The sequence below is a fragment of the Microcaecilia unicolor genome, chromosome 5, assembly GCF_901765095.1.
Source record: "Microcaecilia unicolor chromosome 5, aMicUni1.1, whole genome shotgun sequence".
Lineage (NCBI taxonomy): Eukaryota > Metazoa > Chordata > Amphibia > Gymnophiona > Siphonopidae > Microcaecilia > Microcaecilia unicolor.
This window is the reverse complement of record NC_044035.1, coordinates 297219374-297241254: the sequence shown is the minus strand read 5'-3', so window position 1 is coordinate 297241254 and position 21881 is coordinate 297219374. Positions and strand designations below refer to the sequence as shown.

General features: G+C 42.5%; 1 protein-coding gene across 1 annotated transcript in view; it reads left to right on the top strand.

Annotated features, from left to right (window-relative positions):
• Window positions 1–3121: 3121 nt before the first annotated feature.
• SLC6A2 (solute carrier family 6 member 2) overlaps window positions 3122–21881 on the top strand; it is a 210871-nt gene continuing 192111 nt past the window's right edge. The window contains exons 1-2 of the mRNA XM_030204308.1: window positions 3122–3233; window positions 4326–4830. Coding sequence (XP_030060168.1) covers window positions 4521–4830 — 310 coding nt within the window. The 5' untranslated portion in view covers window positions 3122–3233; window positions 4326–4520. The remainder of the gene's footprint in view (window positions 3234–4325; window positions 4831–21881) is intronic.

Here is a 21881-nt window from a genome sequence, read left to right as displayed (position 1 = left end):
ACTGAAAAGACTAAAAACACAATCCAGGAAACTCGAACGAGCATGGGAAAAATTAAAAGACGAACACACTCTCAATGCATGGAAACAGACACAAAGAAAATACAAATACGAAATAAGACAAACCAAAAGGACATATTATAAAACTAAAATAGGGCCAGACTATAAAGACACGAAGAAACTATACCAACTTGTGAACAAGCTACTAGACACCTCAGTGGCCACTGCTACCAATATAGACATCCCATCTGCAGATAAACTCACTAAATACTTCAATGAAAAAATTACAAACATACTCAAAACGCTATCCCAGGTCAATATTGATACCGACAACTTCATCAATAGTTTGGATCCAAACTCCGGAGAATACCCAGCCAACTGAACTCCATAGTACTGAAACTGTGTTAGTCACTCTCCTGGCCAAATTCAAGCAAGAAATAGCTACAGGTAAAAGCATACTCCTCCTCCAATTTGATATGTCAAGCGCATTCGATATGGTTAACCAGAATATACTACTAAGACTCTTAGACTATTTCGAGATTGCTGGAAACATACTTAGCTTGATCAAGGGTTTTCTAACCAAGTGAAATCAAGCCTAAACATATCACCACCTTGGAAAGCAGACTGTGGAATACCTCAAGGATCACCACTATCACCAATACTATTCAACATAATGATGATCCCACTGGCCAAATCCTTATTTAAGCAATGGAGGAGTGGCCTAGTGGTTAGGGGATGGACTTTGGTCCTGAGGAACTGAGTGCGATTCCCAGCACAGGCAGCTCCTTGTGACTCTGGGCAAGTCACTTAACCCTCCATTGCCTGCCGCATTGAGCCTGCCATGAGTGGGAAAGCGCGGGGTACAAATGTAACTAAAAAAAAAAAACGGTTCATCTACGCAGATGATGTCACAATATACATCCCCTTCAGATACGATCTAACAGAAATCACCAACAAATTCAAACTCGGATTGAACATCATGGACTCATGGGCAAACTCTTTTCATTTAGTTTAATTTCTTTTATTGATTTTTGGTACAGATAAAGTCAAGAGCTCACAACATAACAACAAGTAACATTTTACAAAGTAAGGCAATACCGGAGCTCACATGTAAGAAGCAGCAATCTTTTCAACTGAAACTGAACACTGAAAAAACACACTGCCTCATCCTCTCATCTCAACACAATACGTACAAACCCACAACCTTAACCACTCCAGAACACACCCTCCCTAAGACAACTTGAAAATACTCGGCATCACAATCGACCGCAACCTTACACTCGAGAGCCAAGTGAACTCCACAAAAAGGAAAATGTTCCACTCAATGTGGAAACTTAAACGAGTAAAACCTTTCCTCCCGAGGGAAATATTTCATAACCTAATACAATCAATGGTACTAAGCCATGCAGACTATTGCAACGGAATCTATGCAGGATGCAAAGAACAACTCACAAAGAAACTTTCTATAGCGCTACAAGGCGTATGCAGTGCTGCACGCCTTGTAGCGCTATAGAAATGCTAAATAGTAGTAGTAGTAGTAGATCGCTCAAAACACAGCAGTCAGGCTGATATTTGGCAAATCGCGATTCGCAAGTGCCAAACTCCTCCGAGAAAAACTGCACTGGCTTCCAATCAAAGAACGCATTATCTTCAAAATCTGCACCCTGGTCCACAAAATTATCTACGGCCAAGTCCCAGGATAAATGACAGACCTCACAGACCTACCAATCAGAAACATACCCAGATCATCTCAAACATACCTAAACCTCCACTACCCAAACTGCAAAGGACTTAAATACAAAACAGTCTATGCATCCAGCTTCTCCTACATAAACACACAACTATGGAACACATTGCCAAAAGCTGTGAAAACAACATACAACCATCTAAACTTCAGGAAATCATTAAAAAATAACCTGTTCAAAAAGGCATACCCCACCGACCCAACATAATAACCACCTACACACTGCAACACAGCAAAACCAAAGATCGTAATGGACACTATACAACCTTCCTCTCCTCGATCCCCATTGAAATGGACACTATATAACCCTTCCTCTACTCGATCTCCATTGTACCTGAAACACATGTACCATACTCGACTATATCACCTTGTATTTGTTCCTCTACTGGACTTGGCGAATGCCTTTACGGTATTATGTAAGCCACATTGAGCCTGCAAATAGGTGGGAAAATGTGGGATACAAATGTAACAAATAAATAAATCTTGTCAGCAGACTAGATAGACTGTGCAGGTCTTTTATCTGCTGTTGTCTACTATGTTACTATTGAACACAATGTAAATGTGAAAAGTTGTCTTTGGTTGTTTACCCTGTGCTGAAAGAGCACAAGCTTGCCTCAGGCATGCGTTTGGTGCAGGCCAAACACCAAGCACATCATTTTTGCTGGCCCCTTGAAATGAAAGCCTTTGAACTGTTTGTGTTGAAGCTCATGTGCCAGAAGGCACTTGTGTCAAGCAATAATCGGGCTTAAATCACTCATTGTATTGAACAGGACGTACATTGGGCTATTTTGCTTGAATTTTTTTTTATTTACTTTTCTGACTGCAGCTTGACCATTGTCCATTCCCATTAGCAACAACATGACCCAGGCAGGTCCAAGATTAAGGAACTTTTTTTTTTCTGTAATTCAATTGTGTACGTTTACCTTTAGGGTAGCCTACTTTACATTCACCAGATTGCCCCATGTTTCTGTTTAAAAGCACAAGAGCTAGAAACAAAACTTTAGTTTGCTTCCTAATTTTGCGAAGAAGGCAAGATCCAATTTGTTCATTAACACTACCGCTGGGTCCCTGGGCTCTTCTTAAAAGCCTCGGTGTGCCTGTAAGCTCTGCACTTTTTTTTCCACCCCCAGGAGATCTGTTCCTGATGAGATCTTGTCTTGTTTCTCAGGAAGGGACATGTGGTGGCAGTGTTCCGTTTTGAAAATAGTGTTAAAGCTTTCATGGTTAAATAAATCACGTGGAGTAAGAGGAGCCTGATTTAAAAAGCTCTCATTTCTCCAGTGCCCGCAGCATCCCTGTATAGAAGAGCCTCAAAGTTTTCTCTGGAGAGGAGGGAATTAAAAATAAATAAATTAAGCAATTTTCTGCAGAAACTGCTAAGAGGCTGGAGCGGCATCTATCACAGTCATTTGCCACCGTCTCAGCATCCTGCATTTGTTGTGTCGCCTTCCACCTCGGTAACCACAAGGACAGTGCAGATCCTGCCAGCTTGGTAAGTTTCTTTCTCTGATTCGGGGGCAGGGGTGGTATCTTTCAGGATGTCTACACACCTCTGTGCTGTGTGCCTTTTATCTCCTTGCCTACATATCTGTAAAGACAGATACCTTAGTTTCCCAGATTCGGGGGTTTTAGGTCTGTGTTATGAAAGGGCAGACTTTAGCTTTTGAACACCTCATCTTCCAGCGATTGAGACAAGATCATGGACTTTGGTTCTGCTTTTGCGTGAAATATATAATTTTTATGAACGACTTTTTTTTTGTTTGCTTGCAGAATGTGTGAGTTCTACTTACTTTTCCCAAAGACATAAAACAGGACAGAGTAAAAACAGTAAACCAGGGCATTTTGTTGTATTTAGCAGGTTATTTGTTAGGGGTTTATTCTGTGGGGGTTTTTTTTTTAAATTCCCCAGAGTGTTTGCTTTTCACTTGGCTTGTCTGATTTCACAGCAACCTCCTGGCTGTCGCTACCCAGCAGTATGTCAGGTCCCCAAACGAAACTAGATACAAATTTCGGAGTTATTGTTTTAGTTCCAAGGGCAAGAAGAATGATTTCCAAACTGCTTTAAAGTTGCAATTTAGCGAAAAGCGGATGATCTCAGTGCTGGGAGAAGGTCACTTACAATCACAATAGATGGTCTAGAAGTGTATCATTACCTACACATCAGTGAATCTGGGACATGCCCCTTTTCATCTGTACTTGTGCCTGGTTCAGCACTATGACACAGTGGGCTGCGGTACCGTCTAGCAGCATCTGTGGCTCTTTTTTGAGTTGTAATGTAGTTTTGAGTGATCAGAATAGTAGCTGCCATTCGCTAGTTTTGGAGTAGCGTAATGGTTAGAGCAGGGGCTTTGATCCTGGTGGCCTGGGTTCGATTCCCACTGCAGCTCCTTGTGACCTTGGGCAAGTCACTTAACCCTCCACTGCCCCAGATACAAAAATTTAGATTCTGAGCCCTCTATGGACAGAGAAAGTACCTGATTGTCTACAGCACTGTGTACATCTAGTAGCCTATAGAAATGATTAGTAGTAGATTTGCTCAGACGTTTCCTTTGCCATTTAACTGACCCTAATTTTCTTTCCCCAGTTTGAGAGACCATACAGGAGAGTGAGAAAAAAAAAAAAAGCAAACCAAAAAAAGTGCTCTTCATGCTTGCCAAGCTGATTACAAGTCTCTTTCAATTGTTCCTTCTTCCTGGTTTTCACTCCACTTAGACATTGCTGGGCAACTAAATCTCACCATAGCAAACGGCACCTGCAGACATCTTCTTCGGGTTTCTGGATGCTTAAGACCAGGATGAACAAGCAAGGTCAATCTGACCACAAACTGTCTGCTGTGGCTCCATTCAGGGAATGCCCAGTGGAGAAGAAAGATGTGGAGCTAATTCTGGTCAAGGAGCAGAATGGAGTTCAGTATACCAGTAGTGCCATCCTGCCAGCATCATCTCCACAGTATTTAGTCACTGCCCCAGGGGAGCTGGAGAGAGAAACGTGGGGCAAAAAGATTGACTTTCTGCTCTCTGTCATTGGATTTTCTGTGGACCTGGCCAATGTCTGGAGATTCCCATATCTGTGCTACAAAAATGGAGGAGGTAAGACCACCCTTTTATCTTACATCTTAGTTTTTTTTTTCAGCAGAATGGTACTTGCACAAATATTCAGGGTGCATCTATGAGGGTTACAGATATTGGTGTTCAGCAGAGCAAAGGGCTTGTGGGCACTTGGAATTTATGGGAACTTAGGTTGATTCATGTGAATACTGCTACCACCTCAAGCTATTGCCACCAATCTCCTTCTTCCTGTTGCACAATTACTTTATATTTTCTTGCTCTAAATCAGACTCTTCAATTGCTGCTATATGTACCCCAGATATCCCATATCATCTGTGCCACTAGTCCCAAAAGTTTGTCACTAGTAACATACCCATCACACTGCTACTATTTCCTCCCCTGCTTCTGCTAATCATGCATACCCATCACTGCTCCTGTTCACATATATCTGCTACTGCGCTTCTTCAAGAAGCACCCCTCGCCCCTTCACCCTGTTGCTACTCCTCACTATTCTGCTGACACCCAACTCCACCCCACCCCCACCCCCACCCACACCTCTGTTGCTGATGCTTACAAACCACTTTCTTTTCTTGCTTACTAATTTCTCTACTTCTAGCTAAGCCACAGCTGGTGAGAAAATAATGCAAGCTGGGGGGGGGGGGGGGAGGGAAAATGTTAGTTTATTTTTAGGATTTAGTTCATGCTTTTTCAATAGTAGCTCAATATGAGTTACATTGAAGTGCAGCAGATATTTTCCTGTCCCCATAGGGCTTATCTAAGAGGACAATATTCAGACAGTGTTGGTCAGCATTCTTTTTTTTCAAACGTTGACCGTCACTGGATAAATTAGACTTTTCAGTGCTAGGTCCTATCTGGACAGCACTTGGAAGCTATCTGCATATGGCAGATATACAGTGCTATACCAGCCTTGCTAATCAGGCCAAGTTAAGACTGCTATTTATCTGGTCCTACTTTGTTAGCTAAGTGGGCACTGGCCCTTTGTATCGCTGGTGCCTGCATAACTCCCATCTCTGCCCTGACTCCGCCTCCAGACCACCTGGACACTAACTGGAGAATACTGCAGTGGTCAGAGCAGATATTAACATAACATAAAACATAAGATAGCATGTTTTATATACTGTGACACTCCTGAAGGCTCAGAACGGTTTTACAGAAATGCAAAAAGAACATAATATACAAAATACAATTGAGATGGCCAATATATATATATATATATATATATATATATATATATATATATATATATACACCTTAAATGAAGGAAAGAAAAAAAAGAGATAACACTTTAAGAGTAATATTGAGGGGAACCCCCCCCCCCCCCCCCCAAGATTTATGTAATTTCTGAAACCTCAAGTAATTGGTCTTGTTCCAAATAGGGTCTACTGCAAATGAAAAAAATATCTTAGTGGTAGAAATTGATCTAGGTTTTAAAAAAGAGGGAGATTGGAGTTTGTTAACGTAGTAGTTGTGATAGGTTGAATAACAAGTAAGAAGAAAGATTTTTGGACAAAACCCATTCATGATCTTAAAAACCAGACAAAGAGCTTTAAAGTGAATCCTACCTGAACCAGCAGCCAATGAAGACTCTGGAACACAGGAGTAACGTGATCATATTTAGATTTTGAAAATAGTAGACATGCAACAGTGTTCTGTAACAATTGAAGTTTAGTCATGGATATAGATGATAAATCCAAAAGAAGAGAGTTGCAATAATCAATTCTAGAAAAACTCAAACGTTTGAACCAATTTTTGCAAACCATCTAATGAAAAGTAAGAATGTATTCAGTGGCACTGTCTGGTTAACTGCTGATGAATATACTCTCCTAACTTGCTTTGTGTGATTTCATTGGGCAAAAGCCTCTCTTGCCCAGTTAATTTACTTTGAATATTGACCCCTTAATTTGTATCCAAGGCCATGGAGGATTAAGGGGCCTTTATATAAAGGCATGCTAAAAAGTGGCCTGCACTACTTTTAGTGGGTGGTTTTTCCCATGCACTCAGGCCACTTCTTAGCATGTCTGCAAAAAAAAAAAACAAATTTCTATTTACAGCAATAACGGCCAGGCGCTAAGTTCAAAATTAGCGCCTGGCCATTTACTGAATGAGCTCTTACCGCCTCCTATTTACTTGGCAGTAAGGGCTCACGCACTAACCCCATGGTAATTGGCAGTACATGGCAATGTGGCCATACTGCCAGAGTGGAGGAGTGGCCTAGTGGTTAGAGCACTGGTCTTGCAATCCACAGGTGACTGGTTCAAATCCCACTGCTGTTCCTTGTGATCTTGGGCAAGTCACTTAACCCTCCATTGCCTCAGGTACAAACTTAGATTGTGAGCCCTCCTGGGACAGAGAAATATCCAGAGTACCTGAATGTAACTCACCTTGAGCTACTACTGAAAAAGGTATGAGCAAAATCTAAATACATTACTGACAGGAATAACCCCCCCCCCCCCCCCCCCCCCACAGTAGAAAATTATTTTCTACTGAGGTAAACTGCATGTGCAAACTTTGGAACTACCGCTGGGCTCCTGCACCACCCTGGAAGTAGGGCTGATTTGGTGTAAGCTACCTGCATGGTAGCCTTACCACACCTTAAGTGACTTGCACAAGATAACATGGTGCACGAGTGGGATTTGAACCCTGCCTTAGCCTGTGGTTCTAACCACTAAGCTACTCCTCCACAGGCCTTTTGAAAACTCAAAAATGGTATGAAGACAGTGCAGGAAACAAAATGTATGCCCCCCTCCATGGTGTATATACTGGGAAATAAGGTTCATGTTAATGAGCCAGTGCTTAAAGAGTGACTTCAGAATAGGTGTCCATACTCTTCCTTCAACACTGGGGCTCTCGTCTGCTGCTCTTGGTTCATGCCCAGTCTCTTTCCTGATGTGTCTGCTTTTCTGTGTGTATCATCTATTCCAAAGTGCCATGCTGCCCATAAGGACTCCAACTGACCCTGAAATCCCTAATATTAAAAGTAGGATACCACTGTAAAGCACAAGACAGGACCTTTGTGGGTTTAGGAGTTGAAAAAGGGTCATAAATAGATACATGGGTGGGCATGACATACTCATAAAACATTCTTCTTTAGTACAAGAATGCCTAAAAATTGTTTGTGATGAGTAACTGAAATGTGGAGAAAAAGGTACAACTCAGATGAATACCAAGGAAATTGATGTGAGTAGAGACTGTGCATAAATCAAATTATAAACATGCAAAAAAGTTGGAAATCTATTTTTCTTCCTGTTTTTATTTGAATTTAGCTTGGGCATTGCATTGGTAGCTCAAGGCAAGTTAGATTCAGGTACATTAGATAAGATTGAGTGCTGTTTCTTTCTTGTTTGAGTGGTTAATTTGGATCAGCTCTAGCTTGATTACCTCTTTGTGTGGCTTCTCTGCTTCAGGCTGTAGTGTTTTCTTTTACTGTCTCACTATTGTTTAGCAGTTGCTGTAAAATGACTCAAGGGACCTGAAATCTTTCAGCCTTGCTCTGGCAGTTATTCTCAGGACACTTGCCAGCCTGACTCAGAGTGGAAAAGGATTGCAACTAAATCAGAGGTTCCGAACCCACTCCTCAGGTCACACCCAGTCAATGAAGCTTTCAGGATATCCACAAAAAATATGCATTAGCTACATTCGCATGCAATGGAGGTAGTTTATGCAAATGTATCTCATACATATTCATAGTTTCTGGCTAGGTGTGTCACAAGGACTGACTTGAGAGCACCAGCTCTAGATGCAGTGTGTTTTTTCTTGCAACAAAGGTGCCGGTACTCAAACACTAGGCCACCCTTCAGGAGTGGGGTGATCACTGAGAGACCCACCTCATCATAGCCAGGCCCCCTGCAACCAGTCACAGAATCTATGACAAGACAGAATTGGTGTGTAGAACCTGAGCTCTATCATTAAAACTTGGGTTCCATGGGTCAATTTTAGCAGACAGTGGAAAAGGTGCTGGTACTCAGTACCTCAAAAAAAAGCCCTGTCTAGATGATATATATAAACTCAGATAAAGGTCACTCTGTCATTGTATTCTCATGCTTGCCTGCTCAGTCTCCCTGCCCTAGTTCCTGTCTGAGTTTTGATCAAGAATGCCCCAGTGGGAAAACTGTACAAAAAGAGCTTTTCAAGTCCATAGCAAACAGCAAAAATTAGAACACAGCGCAGAACAGGAGCCCAGCGAATTCTTTATTAAAAGAGTCCCTCAAAATACAATCTTCTTCAATCTTCACTTGTTTAAGAAAATGAATAATATCTGAAGAATCTCCATCTATTACCTGGGTCACTTGATAGTCCTTTCCCTACAAAAAGCTAATATACCTTACAGGAAGCTACTGCTAATATTCATCATAAATCTTAAAAATTACACATTTTCTTCCAGATTCTATAAATGGTGACTAATGTTGCATGCACAAATCTGCATATGTAGCTGATTTGCAATTGCTTAGTAAGCCAATCAACACCCATAACTGGGTGTTAACAACCAATTCTTGGCATCAATTGGCTTTAATTAGGACTTAAGTGTAGATCATATTCAATAATAATCTGTGCGTAAATCCTAACATGTCTAAATTTTCAGGGCCGTTCCAAACTTTTACGTGCATAAATACAAAATTCAGCCAAACCACAGCTAATTTAGGTGTCGTCATTTACACCTGCCTTTAGCACACATAATTGCCAGTGCCTAAAGTTAGGCGTGGTTTATGCCCTAAGTGCTAGTCTATAAAGGATACGTATCCTTTCGAGAATAGTGCTCGGCACGTAAAATTTTCAGCACTGATTTTTAGACACCACTTATAGAATTTCCCCTTTATGAACAAAGATGCTACAGCACCACTAGCATTATCCTTCAGATAACAAACAGGTTGGTATTCAAATGTTCAAAGGAAAGTAGTCATATAACTGTAGCAGTTATCTGAATATTTTCATTAGTACAGGTTCCATTTAAACAATGAGACCTAGTTGCTAATGGCTCAAGTTAACAACCACGTGCTTTTTCTAGCAAAAAAAGATGCTGGCACTGAAATGGCATGCCATCCTATAGGGGTGGGGTGATCACTGAGGAACCCACTCTACAGGTGCTGGTACTGAAATACAGGCCATCTTTCAGGGGTGGGTTGATCACTGAGGAACCCACTCTACAGGTGCTGGTACTGAAATGGCAGGCAATCCTTCAAGGGTGGGGTGATCACTGAGGAACCCACTCTACAGGTGCTAGGACTGAAATGGTAGGCCATCCTTCAGGGGTAGGGTGATCACTGAGGAACCCACTCTACAAAAGCAGTCATAGAATTTATGAAAAAGCAGAATTGATATGCAGAGTCTGGGATCTTTCATTAATTGTTGGGGACTCTGGGTCAATCTTAACAGGCAATGGAAAAGGTGCTGGTACTCAGTACCTCCAAATTAGAAAAGGTGCAGAGAAGGGCGACAAAAATGATAAAGGGGATGGGATGACTTCCCTATGAGGAAAGGCCAAAGCGGCTAGGGCTCTTCAGCTTGGAGAAAAGGCGGCTGAGGGGAGATATGATAGAGATCTATAAAATAATGAGTGGAGTGGAACGGGTAGATGTGAAGCATCTGTTTATGCTTTCCAAAAATACTAGGACTAGGGGGCATGCGATGAAGCTACAATGTAGTAAATTTAAAACGAATCAGAGAAAGGTTTTCTTCACTCAATGTATAATTAAACTCTGGAATTCGTTGCCAGAGAATGTGGTAAATGCGGTTAGCTTAGCGGAGTTAAAAAAAGGTTCAGACAGCTTATAAGTACATAAGTACATAAGTAATGCCATACTGGGAAAAGACCAAGGGTCCATCGAGCCCAGCATCCTGTCCACGACAGCGGCCAATCCAGGCCAAGGGCACCTGGCAAGCTTCCCAAACGTACAAACATTCTATACATGTTATTCCTGGAATTTTGGATTTTTCCAAGTCCGTTTAGTAGCGGTTTATGGACTTGTCCTTTAGGAAACCGTCCAACCCCTTTTTAAACTCTGCTAAGCTAACCGCCTTCACCACTTTCTCCGGCAACAAATTCCAGAGTTTAATTACACGTTGGGTGAAGAAAAATTTTCTCCGATTTGTTTTAAATTTACTACACTGTTGTTTCATCGCATGCCCCCTAGTCCTAGTATTTTTGGAAAGCGTGAACAGACGCTTCACATCCACCTGTTCCACTCCACTCATTATTTTATATACCTCTATCATGTCTCCCCTCAGCCGTCTCTTCTCCAAGCTGTATAGCCCTAGCCTCCTTAGTCTTTCTTCATAGGGAAGTCGTCCCATCCCAGCTATCATTTTAGTCGCCCTTCGCTGCACCATTTCCAATTCTACTATATCTTTCTTGAGATGCGGCGACCAGAATTGAACACAATACTCAAGGTGCGGTCGCACCATGGAGCGATACAACGGCATTATAACATCCTCACACCTGTTTTCCATACCTTTCCTAATAATACCCAACATTCTATTCGCTTTCTTAGCCGCAGCAGCACACTGAGCAGAAGGTTTCAGTGTGTTATCGACGACGACACCCAGATCCCTTTCTTGGTCCGTAACTCCTAACGTGGAACCTTGCATGACTTAGCTATAATTCGGGTTCTTTTTTCCCACATGCATCACCTTATTAAATGGACTTGGGGAAAATCCACTATTTATGGGATAAGCAATATAGAATGTTTTGTACTTTTTTGGGATCTTGCCAGGTATTTGTGACCTGGATTGGTCACTGTTGGAAACAGGATGCTGGACTCGATGGACCTTTGGTCTTTCCCAGTATGGTAATACTTATGTACTTATGAGTAACCCCTGAGAAAAAGCCCTATCAGTAAAATAACTGATCTTAATGGTAACCCATGTTAATAACTTTCCCCCTAGATCTCATGATATCTCATAAGCTAAGATGTTTAAGCACCTCATTGGGGGTTCTTTTACTAAGCGGTGATAAGCCCAACACGGGCTTACTGCTCACTAAAGAGGATGTACTGCCAGGCTACTGCAGCAGCCCAGGCAGTAGTTCCCATCACCAGCGCATGCCATCTCCAGCACTACAAAAATAATTTTATTTTTATAGCGCCGGTGTCTACCTTTGTTAATCAGGCATTGCCGCGTGCTGCCCGGTTACTTCTGGGTTAGTGCAGGAGTCCTTACTGCCACCCGAATAGGTGGTTGTAAGTGCTCCCACCCCCAACCCCTCCCCCCCTGAAATGGCCAGGCAGCAAGTGCTTCACTTGCTGCATGGCCATTTCTTTTAAAAAAAGTGCCTTTTACCCATTGTGGTAAAAGAGGACCTCACGCACGTGAAAATCACATGCTAATTTTGCCATTAGTTCATGGCCGTTTAAAAAAATTATGGTGGGAGCACTTACCACCTCCTATTTTGAACACTGTTATCTGTGCACTAATCAGTTTAGCATACAGTAATGATAGGAGAGTGGCTGCTTGAACTAACTAATGAACCACAGCTCCATTTGACTGAGGTCTTCAAGATACAAAATTTCAAGTTGTGTGATATATAAGCGCCTTTCACGTGTAGTATTCAGTTATTATCTTTGCTTATATAAAACATCGGAGCTGATACGATAGCTTATTGACACATAGGAATATATGGGCATCTCTAGTATTTAACACATGCTTATTTTTGGCACGCGCTAAAAATGCTAGTGTGCCTTAGTAAAAGGACCCCTTAGTGCTCCCTTCATTGAGGTTTCTGTTTGCTGCCTGTACTAACTATAGCGCACAGGGGTCAAGGGGCAGGATATCAGGACTTAAGACTTTTTCAAGAGCTTTCTCTATTACTTGGTTGGATGAATCCCAGATGGCTGTGCATGGGTGGGGGGGGGTGGGGGGGAGAAGGAATGTTCTCCTTAACAGCCGGTGCAAGGCTTGATGGAACTGTCTGTAGGTCCTAATGGAGACATTTAATTTTGTTAGAAAAGTCTGTTGCAAAATCATTGTAGGTCAGTTGTGACTGTGAGGCTGGTTCTGTTGTGGGGGTTCCAGTAGACCGTTTTCTATTTTCAATAGCTACTTGGTTGAATTTGCAGCCTGTTCAATACATTGAGAAAGACTTTTGACTACTGCTTAAGGCCTGGTGGTACTTTTCCATGTATTTCCTACACCTGAGCTTGCCTTTATCTATGAGAAATTTATGCCATTTTATTTTAGCTTTACATCATTGACACTTAAGGACCTGAGGTTCTGGGGAGAATCACAGGGAACACTTTTGTATATAACTTAAGACCGTATTTTTTGTGGGGCTGTTTTTTTTTTGTTTTTTAAATACGGAAGTCATGAAGTGTGCATTCTAGATGCTGTTATGATACTGTAATCATTTTTTCTCCCACATAGGGGTAGGACAAGACTTCAACAAGCACTCAGCAGTCAGATTTATCAAGTCTCAAATTTCCTTCCAAACTCTAGTTGGGTCCATCAGTTTTAGGCTTCCCTTTATAAAAAATGTTATTAGAAAATGATCTGTCCATGATAGAGGTGTTAACCTGATGCTACCAGCCTTATCTTCAAAGATGTTGACCTCTTTGCAGAACTCCAGGTCTAGCTTATGACTCTTTTCATTGGTTGGGGATTTGACCACCTATGTGAATCCTAAATCTGCATCATTTCAACAAAAGACGCAGTGGTGGTGTATGGAGTTTAAATATGTAGATTACAGTCTCACATGATATCTAGGCTAGGGAAGCTCAGGGTTACCTTTATCACCAGATCCAGGAGTTCTCACATAGATGGTGTGTTTTTGCAAGGTGGCCAGTAGACCATGAGCAGCACAATGGTTCCTTATCTCCTAGCAGGATTAAGAGACATTTAGACAGGTGGAGGATGGTGACTTTGTACAGTTTGATTATCTTTTAGATCAGCACTGCTACCCCTCCATCCTGCTTCTCTGATTTTGGTGGATGCAGGATAGTGCATCTTGTTTGGCGTAGTTCAGCCAATGAGACTCTTTCATTTTCATCAAACACAGTACCCATTATCCCCAGGATGTGTAATTGGTATTAACTGATGATATCATGAATCATAAGAAATGTTTTATTGGCTCATCGGGCATTTACTAGGCCTAAGTTTCTAAGTAATGATCTTTAATTATAGGGGTAACTAGATGGTGGTAGACAGGAAGCCATGTGGTATTTTGCCTCTTGGTTTTCTGTCCTACCTCTTCACCAGACTACTGGGATGTACTAATATATATGGTTTACTGGGCCAAAGCATGTGCTTTTTTTTGTCAAGCTAGATGAGGGGATCTTTTGCTTGTACCTATATCAGAGGACAATCCATTTGTTCTCAGCAGTTTACTGGGCTGAAATGTTATTGTTAAAAGTAAGTAAGTAAAAGATCAGAGAACTCTGCAGTATAATAGAAAACATGTTTGTCTTTGGTAGTAATTAACAGTGATGTGTTAATTATGCAAATAGACTTGATGAGTGATGTTAATTATGCAAATAGACTTGATGAGTGTTAAGAGTCTCCCTGAAGTGCCTGCCGTGACTCCTGCCCTGACTCCCAATGCTCTTACCACTTTGGTGGTGCCTCAATGAGAGCATCCTCCAGCGGTGTGCATGCGGTGGCAGACAGCTCTAAGGCACCTTGCGGGTGTTGCGAGCTGTGCAGCTTCAGCCCCACTCGGAAGCAGGGCTTCCTAAATGTGTGCGTGCATCTGATGTTTCCTTTGAAGATCCATGGTGGGAGATACCAAGGAATGCACTCCTGTGACATCTTCTTTGATGCCCTATATGAGGGTGTTCAGGATTCTGGTCAGACGCCTTCACAAGAGGTCTTCTAGCCCTGTGTGTCTCGAGATCTCCTTGTACCTCTGAGTTCCTGCATTATTCCAGTTCCTGCCTTGTTCCTGCTCCAGTCTTGTTGCAGTGCCTGCCTTGTCTTGGACCTTGCCTAGCCTTGCATTGCCTTGACTTAGACCAGATCTTTCCTGGCCTTGCACCCAGCCTTGCCTTGTCTCCGAGTTCCTGCAAAGCTCCAGCCCTGTCTTGTCTCTGAGTTCCTGTTAAACTCCAAGCTCCAGCCCTGCCTTGTGTCTGAATTCCTGCCAGGCTCCAGTCATGCCGTTTCTGCAAGTTCCTGCCAAGCTCCAATCTTGCCTCTAGTCCCTGCCTTGTCTGTCTTTTCTCTTGTCTTATCTGGCCCTGTTCGGTTTCCATCTGGATCCAGTTCTTGCCCTGCCTTATCTTGCCTTGTCTGGACCTAGTTCTAGCCTTGCTTCCTTGTCTTGCCTTGTCCTGTCTGGGTCCAGTTCTAGCCCCATTGCCTTGTTTTTACTTGCCTTGTCTGGATCCAGTTCCTGTCTTGCCTGTCCTGCCTTGTCTTGTCCAGGTCCAGTTCTTTCCTTGTCTTGCCTAGTCTTGTCTACCTTGTCCTGCCTTGCTCTTGTCCTGTCCATCTTGTCTAGCCTAGTCTTGTCTGCTTCAATTTCCTGCCTTGTTTCCAGCCTTTCCTCAGTTTCTGGCTTGAATTACCTTGCCTAGATTCCTACCTTGTGCCAGCCTAGGGACTGGTCTGCCACAGTCAGGGTCTGGCTGTGACCTGAGGGCTCACCTCCCCTATGTCCATAACAGATTGCGAAGGTCATGACCCCGATAAGTTGCCTGACAATGGTGTTTCTGCCTTGGCTTTTGTGTATGCTCAGCCGTAAAGACTTTTGAACCTATATGCTTGGTTTCTTCATTTTTGGTTAGCTCACTCCTTTCTTCTTCTTGAATTGCTTATTCATCCAGAGCTGAGAAAAATCTCTATATTCTTTTTGACTTTTAAAGTTTGAAAACTGGGTTGAAATAAACTGGTGTTTTGGTTTCCTGATCCCTGCTTTTAACAGGATGCTAGGTATTATTAGGAAAGGAATGGAAAATAAGACGACAGATATTAAAATGCTTCTGTATCGTTCCGTGGTGAAACTTCACCTTGAGTATTGTGTGCATTTCTGGTCACCATATGAAAAAAAAACAAAGCAGAATTAGAAAAGGTTCAAAGAAGGGCAATCAAAATGATAAAGGGATGGAACTCCTCTCATATGAGGAAAGGGTAAAGAGCTTAGGGCTCTTCAGCTTGGAAAAAAGATGCCTGAGGGGGGGATATTATAGAGGTATGGATAGGGTTACCATATCGCCAGCCTAAGGAGAGGATACTCTGATTTGAGATGGAAAGGGGCACAGCCTTGAGGCAGCCTAGTTGGCGAAACACATCTCGGTGTGGAGCCCTAGATCATGAAAGAGATGAATGGCATGAATTTGACTGATTGCTAAGTCTCGTCTGTACAGTTGATACAAAGCTAAGTACAATGAAATTTATTCCATCAATTTTATGAAGATTTAAGAAGATTGAAAACATTTTTGATAAAAAATATTTAAATAATTTAAAATATATATAATAATGATATATTGACCAATGATGAGAGGAGCATAAACTTAATCACTAGATGTTAACATCAAAGTGATAAACCTGACAAGGAGAATAACTCTGAGGTCTGAAGATATAATAATTGTGAATGACTAGTGATATACAGTATTTAGATAGGATATTGAACAATTGAATGCGTGATTTGCTGTATATATAAAATATTACCAGTGGGCATAACTTGACATCACTTATATATACTGTCATCTACCAACATTTGCTTATTTCCAATCTGATGAAGAAGAGCAACCTTCGAAAGCTAATCAAGAAATGTATTAAGTTATGTCCAACAAAAAAGGTATCATCTTATTTTCTTTTCCATGCTTTATTTTGTTTTATTTCTATTCATTATCTTGGTTAACACAGAAGTTCTGTGCACATAATATATGCATGTAATTTGCTTTCTGCATGGTACAGAATTAAGTTTATAGCAGAAGCCATGTGCTCAGCCATCTATGCGTGGCTCTACCGCAGCATGGCTTTCTGTATTGGCCTCTGATTCAAAAACAGACTTTTAAACCTGCTTTAAATCAGAGACAGAGCTGTCCTTCTGTTCATCATAACTCTTTAACACATCAGAATTGTCAGTTTGTGTTCCCACTTCTCAGTCTCTTGTTCTGATGCCTCCCTGGAAGGTCCAGCTGAAGGAGGTCACTGGAAATTTTGGGGTTGATATTCAGTCAGCATTTTGCTGACTTCTGTTGGTGTTATGACTGGAAATTCAATATAGGGCCATGTCAGGGCTTCGGCATTGAATTTCTAGGTTTACAGAACTGGTTACACCATAGTTGGTTAAGTGCAATATTCATCTTTGTAAATAGTTGCCTTACTGGAAAAAAAAAAGAACAGAGAGCAGATGCTATCATGCAGGGATGGGCGACCTTTATGCACAGAGGGTTACATGAATGTCAGTACTACCCCTGGCTGGCTGCAACATTATATAATGCCAGAACCAGAAATTAGCAAAGCTCCATAGACCTTCTATGATAAACAAATAAATAAATAAATAACAATTTTAAAACAATGGGGGTAATTTTTAGCCCCAGATATTTAGTGCTGGGCCATGAGCAACCTGGGTTCGTGGCAACCATTTTGAAAATGGAGACTGTAAATGAGTGGGGATCACTTGTGCCCTTAACTCACTGCTGGACTGCAGGGGGAACCTACCTCGGTCAGGTGGCTGGGGAGGCACTGTGTGGGGAGAGGGGCAATACCGGGGTGGCACTCTGGGGGACAGGGTAGTATTGGGGAACCGGATGCTCTTTGGGTGGGTAGGCGGGTATTCTGGAGTGTCAGATAACTAAAGGTCGGTTAACCAGGTCTCTGCTGTATATGTATATGTGAAGACCCATTTCAGATAGAATGTAGAAATCGGAATTGGTACATCCAGATCAAAAATGAACAATTCTGGCTGTATTTTAGAGGTGATGATTTAAGAAGTATCACAAGGAAAATATTAAGTGCTATATAGAGGCATATTTTCAAAGCACATAGACTTAGAAAGTTACATGGTAGCCTATGGAACTTTATAAGTCTTTGATAAATAGTCTATAAGTAAGATAGTAAGTGACAGCAGAAAAAGACCTATACAGTCCATCCAGTCTGCCCAACAAGATAAACTTATATGTGCTACTTAATATGTATGTCTGACCTTGATTTGTATCTGCCATTTTCAGTAGGGGAGATCCAAGTCAAAATACATCCCTGAAACTGGGTTAGGAAAGGAAACCTGTCCATAGGAAAAAAAGCCATCTTCTTCATCTTCACAATGTCTCACTATAGGAAGCTCTAATTTTTTAGTATCTAACAAAAATTTTAATTGTTCTGGGTTATAAAACCTATATCTTATAGAGGAAACAGTTACCATACATTTAAGAGGAACTTGTAGCTCAAATGTCCACCAAGAGACCACTCTTGTGTGGAAGGAAAAGAGCACTTTTAGAAAACCTGGGGAGCAGCTGAAAATCCCCACATTGATACATTTAATACACTACACACACTCCATTTCTAAAATGGGGAATACAAATGTAGATTTTTGTCTCACACAAGCTCCTTCCCCTTGCTAACTTTAAATTGTGCAGCATTCTCAAATCTAGCTTTCTACAGAGACATCTAAATGCCATAGCTCAAGCAAGTGGCACCAGGTGCTTACCCTCATACTCTCCCTCCTTCCCCCCACCCCTTCTCTTTCTCCTTCTTAGTCACAGTTTTCACTTCTCTATCATTATTAATACATTTTAATCAATTACTCAAACTCCAGACCTGAGTAGAAGATGAAGTGGTTTTACTATGGGCACAGTATTGTAACATTGTAACAAAATTTCAGAGTGTATAAATCATTTATCAAATAGGAGTTACAGTTTCACTTCACATAATACCAACTTGATAACACATTACAGCCTAGCCAGTACGTTTACATCATTACATCCACCATTTCACAGATATGCACAGAGTGTAAATACCCCAGTATGTTCCATCATTGTTCAAGGACTGCCTTTCTGTAGTACAACCAAAGTGGTTTACATATAAAATATACAGGTACTTTCTACTACTACTACTTAACATTTCTAGAGCGCTACTAGGGTTACGCAGCGCTGTACAAATTAACAAAGGAGGACGGTCCCTGCTCAAAGGAGCTTACAATCTAAATAACGAAATGTCAAGTTGGGACAGTCTAGATTTCCTGAGTAGAGGTGTAGTGGTTAGGTGCCGAAGGCGACATTGAAGAGGTGGACTTTAAGCCGTGATCTGAAGATGGGCAGGGAGGGGGGCCTGGCGTATGGACTCGGGGAGTTTGTTCCACGCATGGGTGAGGCGAGGCAGAAAGGGCGGAGCCTGGAGTTGGCGGTGGTGGGGAAGGGTACTGAAATGAGGGATTTGTCTTGAGAGCGGAGGTTACGGGTAGGAAAGTAAGGGGAGATGAGGGTTGAGAGGTAAGGAGGGGCTGCAGATCGAGTGCATTTGTAGGTTAGTAGCAGAAGCTTGAACTGAATGCGGTACCTGATCGGAAGCCAATGAAGTGACTTGAGGAGAGGGGTGATATGAGTGTTTCAGTTCAGGCAGAAGATAAGACGTGCAGCAGAGTTCTGAACGGACTGAAGGGGGGATAGGTGGCTAAATGGGAGACCAGTGAGGAGTAGGTTGCAGTAGTCAAGGCGAGAGGTAATGAGAGAGTGGATGACAGTTCGGGTGGTGTGCTCAGAGAGGAAAGGGCGAATTTTGCTAATGTTATAGAGGAAGAAGCGACAGGTCTTGGCTATCTGCTGGACATGCGCAGAGAAGGAGAGGGAGGAGTCGAAGATGACACCGAGGTTGTGGGCAGATGAAACGGGGACGATGAGGGTGTTATCAACCGAGATAGAGAGTGGAGGAAGAGGAGAAGTGGGTTTGGGTGGGAAGACAAGAAGTTCGGTCTTGGCCATTTCAGTTTCAGGTGGCGGTTGGACATCCAGGCAGCAATGTCAGATAAGCAGGCCGATACTTTGGCCTGGGTTTCCACAGTGATGTCTGGTGTGGAGAGATAAAGCTGGGTGTCGTCAGCATAAAGATGATAGTGGAAGCCATGAGACGAGATCAGGGAGCCCAGGGAAGAGGTGTAGATTGAGAAAAGAAGGGGTCCAAGGACAGAACTCTGAGGGACTCCAACAGAGAGTGGGATAGGGGTGGAGGAAGAACCATGAGAGTGTACTCTGAAGGTACGATGGGAGAGATAGGAGGAGAACCAGGAGAGGACAGAGCCCTGGAACCCAAAGGAGGACAGTGTGTCGAGAAGTAAGTTGTGATTGACAGTGTCAAAAGCGGCGGATAGGTCGAGGAGAATGAGGATGGAGTAATGACCTTTGGATTTGGCGAGGAACAGGTCATTGTAGACTTTGGATAATGCCGTTTCAGTCGAGTGTAGTGGGCGAAAGCCAGATTGAAGCGGATCGAGGATGGCATGAGAGGCGAGAAAATCAAGGCAACGGCTGTGAACGGCGCGTTCAAGTATTTTGGAGAGGAAGGGTAGGAGGGAAATGGGGTGGTAGTTGGAGGGACAGGTAGGGTCAAGGGAAGGTTTTTTGATGAGAGGTGTGACTATAGCATGCTTGAAGGTGTCAGGGACAGTTGCAGTGGAGAGAGAGAGGTTGAGGATATGACAGATGGGGGGGGGGGGGGTGATAGGAGAGATGGTGTTAAGTAAGTTGGTGGGGATGGGGTCTGAGGAACAGGTGGTGCATTTCGAGGAGGAGAGAAGATGGGTGGTTTCCTCTTCGGTGATATCAGGAAAAGAGGAGAAGGAGGCCTGGGTTGGTTGGTTGAGGGAGTGGGTGATAGTGTCCCTAGTGGGCAGTGGGGGGTTAAATGACTTGCCAATGGTATCATAGAGCTGCACTGGGAATTGAATCCAGCTCCCCAGGTTCTCAGTCCGCTGCACTAACATTAGGCTCCTCCACATCTTCTAAGGCTTGGGGTTACTATAAAAGCCCTCCTCCCCCCTCCCCCACTGTCTTTCTTTTGCAGAACCATTATGGTCATCAAGCTGCACATTCCTTTTAAGTCTGAGGATTGTGGAATGTTCAATTGTCTCCAACATCCATCGTTCTGACCTCCTGTCACCTTCTGTAGAAAAGGAGGATTCTTCATTACTATTATCACTGCCAAATTTACGGACCAGCAAGTCAAAGTTTGCCTCTACAACAGAGTGACATCCCTTTCTTTTCTGGCTACACCACTGTAAGCTCTACTTGGGCTAACCCACTGCCAATGCTGTGACATGGTGGTGCTAAGAGGTGGGCAGGATGGGTGCACAGCTGCATGAAGCAAGCAAAAGAAGAGACTCCACACCCTATGTCCAAGCTCTTATGCCACTCTCCAATGCCCATCCCTTTTGACCATGCTCCTATCAGATTTCTCCATCACCTGTACCCCTCCACTATGGTCCACCTCTTCCCTCACTTACCTTCCCTCCATCCTTCCTAAGTTGTTCCTTCTGCTTTTCCGATTATATCTCCCCCCCCCCCACTTCCAGCTTCCCCTCTCCCTCCCTCACACTATCTTAGTCTTAACCCTAACATCCTGCACAAGTGCACCTGAGCTGCTGCCCTATTTGGTCATGGCCAGTTCCTGTATTTACATGTGCAAATCACAACTAAGTCTTCTAAAAATAACTGCCTTATTGTAGGAAGTTTCCAAAGCCATTTACTCAGACAAATGGACTATTTGAAAACTGCTCACATTGCCATATGCTGATGCTTCAAAGACCTACTATTTATTTTCCTGCAGCTACATTTTGCTCCCCCTATGCCTCATCCTAGGCAACTGCCTAGTCATTCTAATGGTTAAACAGGTCCTAACCACAGTAAGAAACACTTTCCTTTGAGACCTGTGATCATTGGTTTTTGTTGTGTGGATTTTATTTTAGGATATAGACTAAGTAAATTCATGTTACCCTGTATTCATATTTAATGTGGGTATTTATCACATGTTAGCAAATAGCTGATGGTAATGAGATGCAAATGAAGCAGATGGTAAATCATAAAATCTTAACCATACCAAACCTTAGCTACACCTCAATGTCTTACTTATTTGCATTTGTGAAGCTCTTAACTCACGCTTTTTCACTGGGCCAATACTCTTTAAAGCTAATTTACATATGTTAAAGAGGTGTT